Raw genomic sequence first — 14,247 nt, forward strand, 5'->3', positions numbered from 1 at the left:
TCCACAGCTGCCTTTCTAGCCTGATCAAACAGCACGCTGCACAATTTCAAAGTGTTGGTGGGGATCACACAGCCACCTGGGGTGGGGGAGGTGCCCTAAACTCGCCAACAAAGCTGGAATTTGGAGATCAGGGTGCCTCAAAGCAAGGTGAAAGCACCCCCCCCCCCCCCCCACTCCTTCTTCTCCCCAAATTGCCAGAGGGGCACTGCCCTGCCATGTCCCTCATCACCCAGGAGCTTCAAAAACCAGTAGTGATTCCTGCTGGCATGACATCACACCGGTGGGGGGAGTAGAATTCAACTCTTCCATAAGCACCAGCGTTAAGCTGTATAATACTTAATTTAAGTCAATTTCATGGAAACCAGGTTCCTTTCCCTTTATGGGCATGAACATGATTACCTTGCCAGCAGGAGAGGCGAGATCTCAAACCAAGATCTCGCTGCCACAAATCCCATTATGGCTCTTTCACAAGAGTTAGCGGCCACAATGGGATTTACACCCATGCGACTGGGCCATGAGAATCCCAGAATCCCGCCCCCTTTTCTCCTCACTGCGCTGTAATAAGCTCGCACTTTCAGCAACTTTGTGGGAACGAGAAATGGACTGTCAGTAATTACATTTCAAACTTTTCATGCTAACAGGCAGCCAACGGAAAGGCCACCTCTCTGCTGGCATTAATGTTTAACCTGTATCCATGTGCTGGTGAAGACATAGCTTCCTTTATTGATAGAGCTGGCATACTTGAGTGTACTGCCTTGTCTTATTCTCAGGAAGCACTGATTTCAAATCAGAACCTGTAGAATAATGTCACGATTGATATGCTTTCGTGAAGTACATTTTTAACAATGTGGCATAAACCTGAATCTATTGCTGTGAATTTTCAGTGCAATTTTACAGGGAGAAATTGATTTATGATGGGCAGTGAGTTTGTACAATAGAATGTTTTTTCTCAAGAATAGCACATTGGAGAGCTCATCTGCAGCAAGAATTCAGCTGCATGGCCTCCTCTATTAAGTGCCTAATTCCACCGTGCCACTATGAGGGGATGCCAGACAACACATAATTCATGCAGCAAAGTGGGAGTTCAAAAAGCATTGCCAGACAACTACCAGATATCTCTTGAAATCTACTTAACAGTCGTACTAGCTGGGGAAATTGGAGCAGTTTGCTATTATCCTCTCAGTCTGCATAGCCATCTGGGACTTCAGGAGATAGAGGTTTTGTGCCCTTAAAATGTGATTGTCTGTCGCTTGTACTCAACAGTTCAACTAAAATTCTTATCAGCTCTTCTACTCCTCAGCAGTCATGATGTGGAGATGCCGGCATTCGACTGGGGTAAACACAGTAAGAGTTTTAACAACACCAGGTTACAGTCCAACAGGTTTATTTGGTAGCAAATGCCATTAGCTTTCGGAGCGCTGCTCCTTCGTCAGATGGAGCGGATATCTGCTCGCAAACCTGTTTGCGAGCAGATATCCACTCCATCTGACGAAGGAGCAGCCCTCCGAAAGCTAATGGCATTTGCTACCGAATAAACCTGTTGGACTTTAACCTGGTGTTGTTAAAACTCTTACTGTGTTTACTCCTCAGCAGTGCATTACACCCCTGAAATGCTTCCACTATTTGAGGGTGGAGAGGGAGATGCAATTTTCAAACTGACTAAATCTGTGCCACCAAAATGGTTTGCAATTTAATCGATTTTTTTTCCCCCAATGCATCAGAGAAATTCTGATTTTACTTTGAAAGCTGCAGATATCATTTAAGGATTTTGTAAAAATTCAGAATCTTTGTAAATCTTTAACGTTTATTTATTATTGTCACAAGTGGACTTACATTAACACTGTAGTGAGGTTACTGTGAAAATCCCCCTAGTTGCCACACTCTGGCGCTCGTTCGGGTATACTGAGGGAGAATTGTTTTTAGCATAGCCAGTGCACCGAGTGGCCATCTTCTGCACTGCAGGGATTCTATGGATCCTAGTCACTGTATCACTTGCAGTGGCTTCCCTTCCTGCTCCCACGCCATTATCTCTGGTCTCCCCCAGGGATCCTTGGTCTTTTCCTATTTCTCTTCTACATGCTACCCGTCGCCAACACCATCTGAAAGCACAGTGTTGATTTTCACTTTTGCTGACAACATGCAGCTCTCCGTCACCATCATCTCTCTCAACTGATAGAAATGATCAGACTGCTTGTTTGACATCCTATACTCGAGGAGCAGAAATTTCCTTAATTCAGTATTGGAAGACTGGAGGCGTTGTTTTCGGTCCCTGCTCCAAGCCCTACTTGCTGGCTCCATCCCTCTCCCTAGCAACTCAGGCTAAGCACAGTAAGAAGTCTCACAACACCAGGTTAAAGTCCAACAGGTCAAACCTATTGGACTTCAGCCTGGTGTTGTGAGACTTCTTACTGTGCTTACCCCAGTCCAACGCCGGCGTCTCCACATCACGGCAACTCGGGCTAAACCAGACTGTTATCCTTGATGTCATATTCAACCTCAAGATGAGATTTCAACCACATATCTGCGTGCTCGCTAAGAATGCCTATTTCCACCTTTGCAACAATGCTTGATATTTTTTCTACCACAGTTCATCTGCTGCTGAAACCCATATACATGCCTTTGTTACCTCTAGATTTGACTATTTCAATGCACTGATGGTTAGTCTCCCACATTCTAAACTCCATAAATTGAGGTCATTCAAATCTCGGCAGTCCATGTCCTTTCTCGGATCAAATCCTATTCACCTATCACTTCTATCCTCACTGATCTGCATTGACTCCCTGTCAAGTAACACTTTGATTTTAATATTCTCACGTTTGTTTTTAAATCCCTCCATGGCCTCACCCTTCCCTGTCTCAGCGATCTTCTCTAACCTGACATCCCTCTGAGATATCTGCCCTCATCTGAATTTGTCGTCTTGAGTATCCTTGATTTTAATTGTAACCTTCCCCCCCACCATCCTCCCATTGGTGGTTGTGCTTTGAGCTTCCCCAAACCTTGGAATTCCCTCCCAAAACCTTTCTGGCTATCTTTCTTCCTTTAAGATACTCCTTAAAAGATCAAGCTTTGGCTGTCTGCCCTCACATTGCCTCCTATGAAGTACCTTGACATGTGCTATTGCATTAAGGGCACCATATTAATCAAAGTTGTTGTTGAGTGGAAAATGACAAGTGATTTAAGGTGAAGAAATTTCAGTTTCTTGATATGAAATGTCAGACTCGTAGCAATCTGTGTTTAGATTTTTCCTTTGGTCTCGATATCCAGCCTTTGTGGTGAGTTTTTGCGGAGAGGTGAAAAATGTGTGGAATTTCTTGGCAGGTGATTAGAGCACTATTTGCCCAAGGTTACTCTGATAACATGTTGGTACCACACCACACAACAGTCCCAGCCCAAACTAATGAAAGATGCATCAATAAAATCCTGTAAAACATAAAAGGGGTTTGTTAGCAATTATTTTCAAAAATATATTTAAAAAATTCAAAATCTACTGTTTCAACCCTCAATACCATACGTAAGATTTTTTTTTACACAGAGTGCTTAATTTGAGTGAATTAAAATACAAGTTAATAGATAATGGACGGAATATTATGGGGGCAGCGAGGAGCAGACAGCTCGCACACACGCGCACACACACACATACATACACACACACCACTGCCCAACCCGGGAAGCAACTGAGGATGATCCATCCCATGCCAACCTAACCCACAGTTACAACACAGGAAAGCTAAATAGGAATGATGTGGGACTTGCACCCCTCACCGGAAAGGAACTTCCAACCTTAGGAGCTGCCAGTCAGTCGGATTGGCCGGTAGCTCCATGAGACCCGGCAAGAGCACGTTAATGAGTGCTGCCGGGACTGCAACCAGGCAGAAGAAGAAAGCTCAATGGACCCCAGAGCCAAGTAAGGCTGGGGTCTTGGACAGGTTATGGAGGTGCAGAGGTGGTGTGTTTAATGGAGCAGGAAGAAAAAGTGGGTTCTTCCTTAATTGCAGACTCCCCCCATCCTCCCATCACCAAGGGCAGTCCCTGAAGATAGTGTCTGCACTAGCTTCCCACCCTTTGTAAAATACTTTTTAAGAAGTGACATGCCCACCCTCAGACAACTGCCCATCCTAAGTATTTATGACATAGGCGATGTATTATTGGGGCGAATTGGCACGTTGACAAACCCAATTGAACTGTAATTATTTAAATATGGCATTCAAGGTGCCGATTTTGGCACCCACCAACTCCCCGTATTATTGGGGTGAGCTCGAGTGGGCAGGTGGGAGGTGGGATTGCCACCTACTTTATTTTATGGCTGCCCTCCTGCACCAAAAGCACACCCAGCAGGGAGCATAAAATGCAGTCCAATAAATTTGAAAACCTGCTTTTTTAGACATCATCGCCATCTGAATATTCTTTTCCACCCAAGTCATTTAAAAGGAACAATACTTTTAACTTTGCATTTTGGTCTTCTTTTCCTAGTTCTATCTCCAATTTTGTGATATCTGGTGCATGATTTCATGGACAAGATGTGCCTTTCAGTAATTCCCTGAGTCAGATTGGGCAGTGACTGTTGACAGGGTTATCTGGATTCTAGTTCATTAAATCCAAGCCTGATGAAAACTTGCCTAATGTCTGCATAGTTCCAGCAGAAGTTCTTAATTAGCCATCAGTAACAGGATTTGCAACTGGCCCAGAGTGAATTTCTCTCTAATTTGACTCCTGATAGGGAAGTGCACGTCATTCACTAATTGTGTTCATTTGAGATTGGGCAATTACTGGCCTTTGCATGGGTTATTGTGCTGCACAACTATGGTACCCTACTATAAATCAATCTGCTCTTGTCATTTTTGCATATTAATCTAAGTTAATTATACTACTGTAAGTTTGATATAGTCATTTATATTCACATCTATTCCTTTTATATTTTTATCAATTAAATTGCCTTTGAAATTATTCATGTTCCAACATGTCAGAAAGAGTTTCCTCATAGTATATGTATGAAATGGCTAAACACCTGACTGGCTGGGCATTTTTGCCTTCTAATTATTTTATATGAATAGTTGTACACGTGTTCATGTTGCTGGTATTATCTCTTTTCCAGAACCAGTTTTTTACTTTGGAGACACCGAGTACCAGGTGGATGAAAGTGAAGGCTATGTGGAAGTCCAGGTCTGGCGAACTGGGACAGACTTGTCCAAGACAGCAACTGTGACAGTACGATCCCGCAAAACCGAGCCAGCTTCAGCTGAAGGTGAGAACATAATGTTTTGTTGGCATTTTAGAAACAGGCCCAGATTTTGCAGTCAGTGGAGAAGCAGCAACAGTGCTAGCCATTCAGACGGTTACACTTATCCGCAAAGGTTCTGTGGGTTTTTGCAGTGTGAGTTGCAGTTATTGGAGAGTCAAAATAGAGCAGTACCTTCTTGAGGTGGTCTGGGACTTTTTATTAATAGGGCAAGTAAAGGTGTCTTTCCTCAATCAATAAAATCAAAGAACCTTTGCAACCAGAGGCAGATTTACAATGAAATACACCGGGCCCCAACCGATGGGGAGGCCTCCCTCTGTCCAGTCTGTGGATACCACTCAGAGCCTGATAACTGTGCATTTGCTGATTGGGTGAACATGAGCCTATCAGCAGGCAATGCAGAGCGACATCAGACTCTGATTGGGCATGTCCCCTTAGTGAGAAAACAGACTGGAACGAATGTTGAGGCACGCACCCAAGGAACGAAACGCGACTGGACAAGGAGGGAGAGAGGCAGAAAATCCTGTGTTTTACTTTTGCGAAATAAAGGTGCAGTCAGCAGGTTTCTCTGCCCAGGGCTGAGAGCAGGTCAGTCAGCAACAGCGAGACAAGGTATGAGGCACCGGGCAAAAGCCACGAGCCAAGGTGAACCAGCCATTGAGCAGCGAGGGGAGCAGGGCAATGGGCGACTCAACCCAGCTATGGCTGAGGAGGGCAGGCCAGCTAGCAACAGTGAGGCGAGGGGCAAAGCGCGGAGTCAGGCGAAAGTCATAAGGTGGTCAGCTAGCCACACTGAGAGTAGGCAAGGGACGACTTGAGCTTAAGGTGGTCAGCTAGCCACACTGAGAGTAGGCAAGGGACGACTTGAGCTAGCCATGGCTGAGGAGGGCAGGCCAGCTAGCAACAGTGAGGTGAAAGACCGGAGCCAGGTGAAAGCCACACGGTAGTGAGTCAGCAATTATTCAGAGGTTTTTTTTTAACAAGTTAAAAAGCACTGAAGCAGTGATCAATTTGTGCAATTTGGGGCTTGCATCTTTGTGTTCTATGGGGCAAGGGTGGATGGGCCTGGGAGGGGTGTGATATCTTGAGGAGGGGGGGGTGGCAGAAATGTAGGTTCAGGGTGCAGGGCCCCACAAAGAAGACCTGCCTCTGCTTGTGAGAAATGCAAATATAAATTGGGATATTTAGCCCAATGCAAAAGCATGTACATAAAATGAAATAAAGAGAGATGGGAATCTCCAACAAGAGCTAAAATCTGAAGAAACAAAACGCCACACTTTTTAAAAAGAGGTTCTTTTGCAGTGATTAAGATTTACCACAACATTAAAAGTTCACTTGCACTTGAATTGACAAGCCGTAACTTTTTCTCATGTTTATTGGGAAACCATTGGAGCACAGCTTGTGCAGGCGTAAGAAAACCTAGTCAGCAAATTCCTCATTCCTGTGTTTTACTAAACTTTTTTTAAAATAAGATATGGCTCGGCCAGCATTTTTAATGCCCATCCCTAATTGCTCTTGAGAAGGTGGTGGCAAGCCAATTTCTCAAACAGCTGGGTATGTGAGTACACTGAAGGTTTCTATTCAATTCCCCCACCCTCTCCCCACAGAACACAAAGGTGCAAGCCACAAAAATACACAAACTGATCAATGCTTGGGTGCTTTTTAACTTGTGAAAAAACCATCTCAATGAATAATTGCTGACTCACCACCTCGTGGCATTCACCCGGCCCCGGTGTCTCGCCTCACTGTCGTGAGCGCTGATAACGTCCCGTTATTTTTACCACATAATCTAAGCCATTGTTTGTTAATGTACAGAATATTAAAACTTGAAACTTAAAAGAACTAGGGATTCCTGACGTCATTGAACTTTCATATTGAATATTCTACAGTTTCACCATCAGATGTTCCCCTTCACAAAATTATTTAGGAGTAGCTTAGAAGGATTTATTTGTTTCTGTCTAACAACATCTGTCATTTTCTCTGTGGAGTGCTGAAAATCAAGATGCCTCATTAAACAATGTGTCCAGAGGCACCTTTCCCAAAGGCAGCTTATAAATCAGTACAATTCTACTGAGAAATGGTTAATCTCATCCTATTCTTGCAGCTAAATGACCAAAGGTCTCTTTCCCACCCCCCATCCCCCCCACCCCCACCAATTGTATTACATTCAAACCAATAGAACATTCCTGAGAAATGAGTTAGCACAGGAATGTAAACATACTCATCCCGTGCCCTGTGTCCGAGGAAAGTAATTGAAGTACACCTTCACCATTTGTAATTCTGAACTTTGAGAGTAAAATTCTAGCCTGGAGCCTGTTGCATAAGAAGGAACCAGAAGAGAAAATGTCAATTTATTTTAACTCTACTTGAAATTTTTCCCTTAATTAAATTTGTCTTGATTAAAATCTTTGCACTAACATAGAAAACATGAAAAACTATAAAAGCTTATTCCATTCTTTCTAGCAGTTTTGTCATTGATGATCTAACTTATTCTGCATTTTAATGGAAAAGCATTAATCTTTATCTTAAGGCCCGGTGAGGAGGAGTGAGCTAGTACCCACACCTCAGAAATGGAAGGTTAGAAACCTAATGGAAGTTAAAAGCATAAGCAAGAAGGACCTTTGCTTGTTCGTGAGCTGTATCTTGTGGAAAGTTGTGTCTGTTGAAATTAGATCGAATCCTGGAGTTGACTGGTCTGCACTTTGTTGAAAAACCCTTTTTGGCTTCCAGATAGCGAAAGATAAAGGTCATTCCTACTCATTTTCAAAAGATGACTGTCATGTCTTTTTCCCACCTTGTCCCCCCCTCTGTTTTTGGCAGAGCCAGTTTTTAAACACATTTTTATGCATTCCTGGAAGGGATTCCAAGTAGCATGTCTTGCATCCATTGTTATAGTATTCCCAGTTATTTGTTTTTCATCTCAGAAACTTTTTGACCCATTTTGAGGTATATATCAACAGGAAATGGGGTTACTTTGGTCTCCACAGGGGGCTTTGAGTGGTGGGTGAAAGTGGCTGAGTAGCAAGTCCCATTTCCTTCAGAGATACAGTGGATTGTCCAGCGCTTTGTGTTTTTAATGCCTTCCTTAAGAATCCCTGTTTGAATGGGACCTTGGCACCACTCAATTGTGTAAAACTTTCCAGAAAAGTGGTCACTTACAATACAAGATATGCTGGTATCCAAATTGGTCAGTACCTTTACTTGTATTTTTAAAAGACAGGTCTTCTTTAAACAGTTTAATATGTCTGTGGTCAGCTGGTGAAGTTGTGGGTACATTTCGTTCAGTCATCATGTCTGTCATCATGACTTTTAATATATGAGTTATTTCATGACTTTTAACAGATATTCTAGCATTTACTAATAAATTGAGGCTGCTGATGAATTAAATCCTGAAATGAAGGTGGTCACGGCTGGGATTTAAAATTCTGGGTCAGAAACCAAACTGCTGGTTCAATTCTGGGCCCACACACAGCATGTTCCAAAGTGGCCACCCAGACTTTTAAAGGGACATTAGGCTCGAGGTCAGGATTATGGTGGGTAGTTGGCATGGAGGCCAACAATACAAAATTGCACATCCGCCCTCTTCTGTTCTTAGCCTCAATTTAAAATTTTTGGCACAAATCTGGGCCAACTTGGTTACCCCTTTGAGATCACGATCATCTGCTGTGACGTTGGCAAAGGCTCCCTAGAAACTCAAAATACAAGTAAATGCCACAATGATGCGTCTACAGTATTGTTATGGATTTTCCACTGATATTACAGACGGTTTCCTCAGAGAAGCCTGTGAAACTTCAAACCCTTTGAGTTTGGGTGAGCATGCTGTTTTATTGTTCAAAAAAAACGAAATAACTCATATACCCATTGGAACCAAATATCCATTTTAGTGTAACTATCACCATTTCATATATTCAAGTGTTAGTTATTAGTTAGTAAATGGGCCAACATCTGTATTTAAATAATATAGTGAGAAATGTTGCTCTAGGCGATACATAAGTGAGGCACCAGGGGTCTTGTTCACTGACTGCAGGGCTGGCGACAGCCCTGTTTTGCCTCTTTTCGATAAAGCTGGCCACATTAAGGGCCAACAACGGGCCTTCCCCAGGATCAGGAATCCCGGGGCAGAAGTCGCCCCACTCAGTGGCCAACCAATCACAATCAGCAACTTTTCATTGCTCAGTAGAGGTGGTGGCTGTGTTCGATAATCCGCCCACTCAAGATCCTAGATATCCAAGAGATCCACACCACAAGTTAGTAATGGAGAGGTTGGTCAGCAGCAGGCATAGAGGTGTGGCTCTCAGCCAGCTCCCCTTCTTCCCAATGCTGAGCCCCTCATTCATGCAGAGTGCCTTTGAACAAGTGACTCTCCAGGACTCCAAATTTTTCGGTCTTCTTGCGAGGCAAGTTACCTGCCCTTTGCTGGGTAAATACCAGTGGATGCGGGATGAGGTCCTTATGTGGACATTAATTAAGTGGCAGTGAGGCAGAAAGACTTGACAATCCTTCCTAAACTGCACCTAATCAGGGTCCCCATCTGACTCCCACTGCCTGCTACATTAATGTACCTGAGTGGAGGGCATTAAGTTCCACCCGATGAGTGAATTAAGTGTTCATCTTTTGATATCTGTGACTGGAACCACAAAAGAGCAGAAGTATGTTAAAATAAAACTGAATCAATTGAAAAATTAACTTTGGTTAGGCTGCTGCAATTTGTGTAAAATTAAGATTTTCTGTGACTGGTATTTCTGGGAAATACCCGAGTCTTGCTAAAAAGAAATACCAAAAGCTAGTGAGTATTGTGGATGTGCTTTTTCTTTTATGTAAGAATGTTGAAATTAGTACATATTGCAAAATTCTGCATAACTGAAGGATTTTTGTTTATTTATTAAAAGTGTAATTACACAACAGTTAAGAATCAACTTTGGTATCAGATATAGATATTTTTGAAGGGGTTCTTGTGTTAGAAATGGGTTTTTTGACAAAGACCTGAGACCGTTATTGATTTCCCCAATTTCATGATCATTAGCCTGCAAGCTAACTATTCCCAATCATTGGCTGTTCTTTTCCAGCGGGCGTCGATTATGTGGGCATAAGCCGCAATCTAGATTTTGCTCCCGGAGTGAACATGCAGACTTTCCGTGTTACTATCCTTGATGATTTGGGTCAACCTGTACTCGAAGGGCCAGAGAGTTTTGAGCTTGTCCTGCGCATGCCAATGAATGCCATCCTTGGAGAACCAAGCAAAGTCACCGTGCTTATTAACGACTCAGTCTCGGATTGTAAGTGTTCACCCTGTATAATATGCTGCACTAATAGCTTCCAAAGTCATGCCAAGAAGCCACAGAAATGGAGACTAAAATGTTTAGCCAGGTAACTGGTGCCATGATAACTTCCAAACTGTAAGAAATGGGCAAGGGTACAATTAAATATTTTTTAAATTTCACGTCTGACAGTTTTCTCAAGAGAAACCCTCTCCTTGGGAGCGATTGTCCCACCCCGCTGCGCTAGTTTTATAGTGCAGCGGGATAGGAGAATCTCGCGGCCGAGTATGTGCGAGATTCACGCATGCCGCAAGTACATCTCCCAGCGCCGGATTTTCGGCGGCATCAAATCTGTGCTGGAAACCTGCGAGAAGACAGATAAGCTATTTAAATCATTATTTAAATGTGATTAGCGGGCCCGGGACTGAAGTGTCTGGGCTCGCTAGCCTCCAACGGGGTTTAGAGTAGCTCCCCACTTTCGGGGCCCTAGCAGCCTGACCAGGCTGGAGTGCAAGGGGGCAAACAGGGTCTCCCAATGGATCGGGCGGCAGGGGGCTGGAGCCCCCTGGGCATGGGTGTTCTGGCAGTGCCAGCTTGTGTCCCCTGGCACTGCCCAAGGGGCAAAATACCCAGGCCCAGGGGACACCTTGGCACTGCCCATCAGGCATGGGGCAGTGCCAAGGGGGCAGCACCTGGGGATGGAGCATATGGGGCAGGGCCTAGGGGGAGATCAGTGGGGGGGTCCCACTGCCACTCTGCCATTGGGATCGATGGGGGCCAGCTATTGGGGTGGATTGGGGGTGGGGGGCAGGCGATTGGGAGGGTTTGGGGGATGAGGTCAAGGGTGGCCGGGAATGGTCTGGGGGGGCCACGATCTGTGGGGTATTTGGTGTTTGGGGGGGTTTCAGGTTGGCCAGCAGTCGAGCTGGCCAGCAAATGAGGGACTGACTGTTCAGGGCCTCTGTGCATGCCTCCCAGGTGGGAATAGGCCCCGTCCCCTAAAATTTAATGATATTCAAGCTGGTGGCCTCTGCAGTGCACAGAGTGTGGGAGATTCTATTGTGAACTCTCACTGAAAAAATCAGTGTGAATTACTCCAGTTTTCCTGCGAATTCAACACTTAGAATTTTTTGGGGAGAATTCCGCCCCTTGTCTTTGTAGCCTTGTTCTGCATCATTGGTTCAAGCTATAGTGCAATTGTGCAGCAGAAATTGTATTATTTTTCACTCAGTAAACAATTATGAAAAACCAATGCGTGAACGACTTTCCTTTTCCTTAAAGTGCCAAAGGTACAGTTCAAGGATGCAGCATATGTGGGGAAAGAGAACGATGGTCAGGTCACGGCAATTGTTTACCGCAGTGGTGACATCAGCTATAAATCTACAGTTCGGTGCTATACTCGCCAGGCATCTGCTCAGGTCATGATGGATTTTGCTGAACGTCCCAACACAGATGATTCCGTCATTACATTTCTTCCAGGTACTGTACATTACAGAGAAATACGGTTAAATTTCCAGCTCCTTGTCAGTAATAACAGCATGGCTATCTCTTTTTATTCTTTTGTCCCTGTTATGTGCAACATCTGCAAAATGTTACTTGAGGATGCCCTCAAAACCTTTCATATTATATATGGTCTGAAACAGCTTTTAAAATCCTTAAATGCTCCATTTTTAAACGTGTCACTTCTTAATTAGTTCCAGGGATAGCTACTCAGTAGCCATTATCATTGATGCATGGGTACACTGGGAACAGGAGTAACCCATTTAATCCTTTGAGCCTGCTCCGCCATCCGATTAAATCATGACTGATCATTATCATTGCATTCTAGAATTATCTATTGGAAATACCATTCCAGAGCACAGTTTTCCCTTTCCTATAATAAGAACTCTGACATTTTGTCCACATAGTGAGTTCAAATGTGCATCGTGGCTACAATTTGTACTGGTAGACAGCTAATTAAAAATCCAAATCTTCTCCATGAGAATTGCACCACTTCCCGCTTATGCTTGACAGACAGGTGAAGCCACTTACAAGTTAACTGTGACATTTGTCTGGCTGTGATCTGCTCATGGCAGCTGACTGATTCCCATCTTTAGAGTTTGCAGAAATCTTAGCTCTGTGAGAAATCCTACACACGAAGCTGTTTTAAAAAAAAAAGACTGTAATCTGTCATGGAATGTCGATGTGCAGTCATTAAAGTAATGATATTACAAAAAGCCTGGCACCTGAAATGTACAATAACAGGCTAGGCTTCAGTTTTCATCACTCAAAACCTTTTAATTTCAATCTGTTTTATTTTGATCTGTAACTTCTTTTGAAGGCTTTTAAACATCTGGGTTTGTACATGGAGAATGTCCAGAATATTCTATTCCCTATTGTGGTTATGGCACCACACACATAGACCTAAAAATTAAGTAGTGGTAAAGATTATCCAATCTAGTTTTCAACAATTGTTTGTAACAAGTGGTTATCAATCACCCATGCCAAAACGGATGTTCAGAAGGTTTAAAAGAAATCTGTATTAACTTGTGCTTTTAGGCTCACTTGCTCAGGTATTACGACTGCTGTCTATTTGAATATGCTAGGCAGTGTTTAAGAGATCCATTGGTTTTCAATATGGTCAACAGATGGAACATTTTATAGCATTTGAGCTTTCCCACTTTGGAGGGGTGTTTAAATTTGAAATGGTTTTCTCATGCTGTTTTAGGCACATTTATTCTCATGTTTATACTTGCCACCAAAAACCCCTCACTCAAGGACAATATGTGATCGTGTTTGTTTCAGATCTGTTGCATGAGCTAACTTTAAAATGAGCACATCAAAATGGTCAATCTTCTACATTCTGGAAGATGTGATGATAGTGCTCCTCCTACTGGGTTAAAAGGAATTAGGGGAAACAACTTGTAAGCATAGATTTTTGTTGTTTCTGTCATATTGTTGCTAACATTTTGGGAGTGACATTTGAGTAGGAAATGCAGGGAATTTCAGCAAGGAGAGAACATAGACAAGAAGGGTTATTTTTGGAGAACTTAGGAAGGTGAAAGTGGAATGAAGAAAATCAATAAATGGACCGAATTCCGCAGGGAAAGGAAGTAGTGATTGAAAACATTTTTGTTACTCATTTATGGGATGTAGATGTTGATGGTTAGGCCATCATTTATTGCCCATCTCTAATTGCCTTTGAGAAGATGGTGGTGAGTCACCTTCTTGAACCACTACAGTCCCTGTGGTGCTAGGGAGGGAGTTCCAGTATTTTGTCCCAGTGACAGTGAAGGAACAGCAACACGATTCCAAGTCAGGATGTTGAGTGACTTGTGGGGGGTAACTTCCAGGTGGTGGTGTTCCCAGGTATCTGCTGCTCTTGTCCTTCTAGATGGTAGTGGTCGTGTGTTTGGATCGTGCTGCCTAAGGAGCTCTGGTGAATTCCTGCAGTGCATCTTGTAGATGGTATACACTGCAACCATTGTGTATCAGCGGTGGACGGAATGCAAGTTTGTGGAATGGGTGCCAATCAAGCTAGCTGCTTTGTCCTGAGTGGTGTCAAGTTTCTCGAGTATTGTTGGAGTACACTCATCCAGACAAGTGGAGACTATTCACTCCTGACTTGTGCCTTTTCAATGGTGGACAGATTGTGGGGAGTCAGGAAATAGAAACCTAGAAATATAGAAAACAGGTGCAAAGCTAGGGGAGTCTAAAACTAGAGGGCATAGGTTTAAGGTGAGAGGCAAGAGATACAAAAGGGTCCAGAGAGGC

The 14,247-nt window shown here is 43.5% G+C and overlaps 1 protein-coding gene across 2 annotated transcripts in view; it reads left to right on the forward strand.

Annotated features, from left to right (window-relative positions):
• LOC144499805 (FRAS1-related extracellular matrix protein 2-like) overlaps window positions 1–14,247 on the forward strand; it is a 217,888-nt gene that overhangs the window by 154,028 nt on the left and 49,613 nt on the right. For both annotated transcript variants that reach the window (XM_078222307.1, XM_078222308.1), the window contains exons 7-9: window positions 5,093–5,242; window positions 10,303–10,512; window positions 11,776–11,973. In XM_078222307.1, coding sequence (XP_078078433.1) covers window positions 5,093–5,242; window positions 10,303–10,512; window positions 11,776–11,973 — 558 coding nt within the window. The remainder of the gene's footprint in view (window positions 1–5,092; window positions 5,243–10,302; window positions 10,513–11,775; window positions 11,974–14,247) is intronic.

This window comes from Mustelus asterias, chromosome 10, assembly GCF_964213995.1.
Source record: "Mustelus asterias chromosome 10, sMusAst1.hap1.1, whole genome shotgun sequence".
NCBI classification, from domain to species: domain Eukaryota; kingdom Metazoa; phylum Chordata; class Chondrichthyes; order Carcharhiniformes; family Triakidae; genus Mustelus; species Mustelus asterias.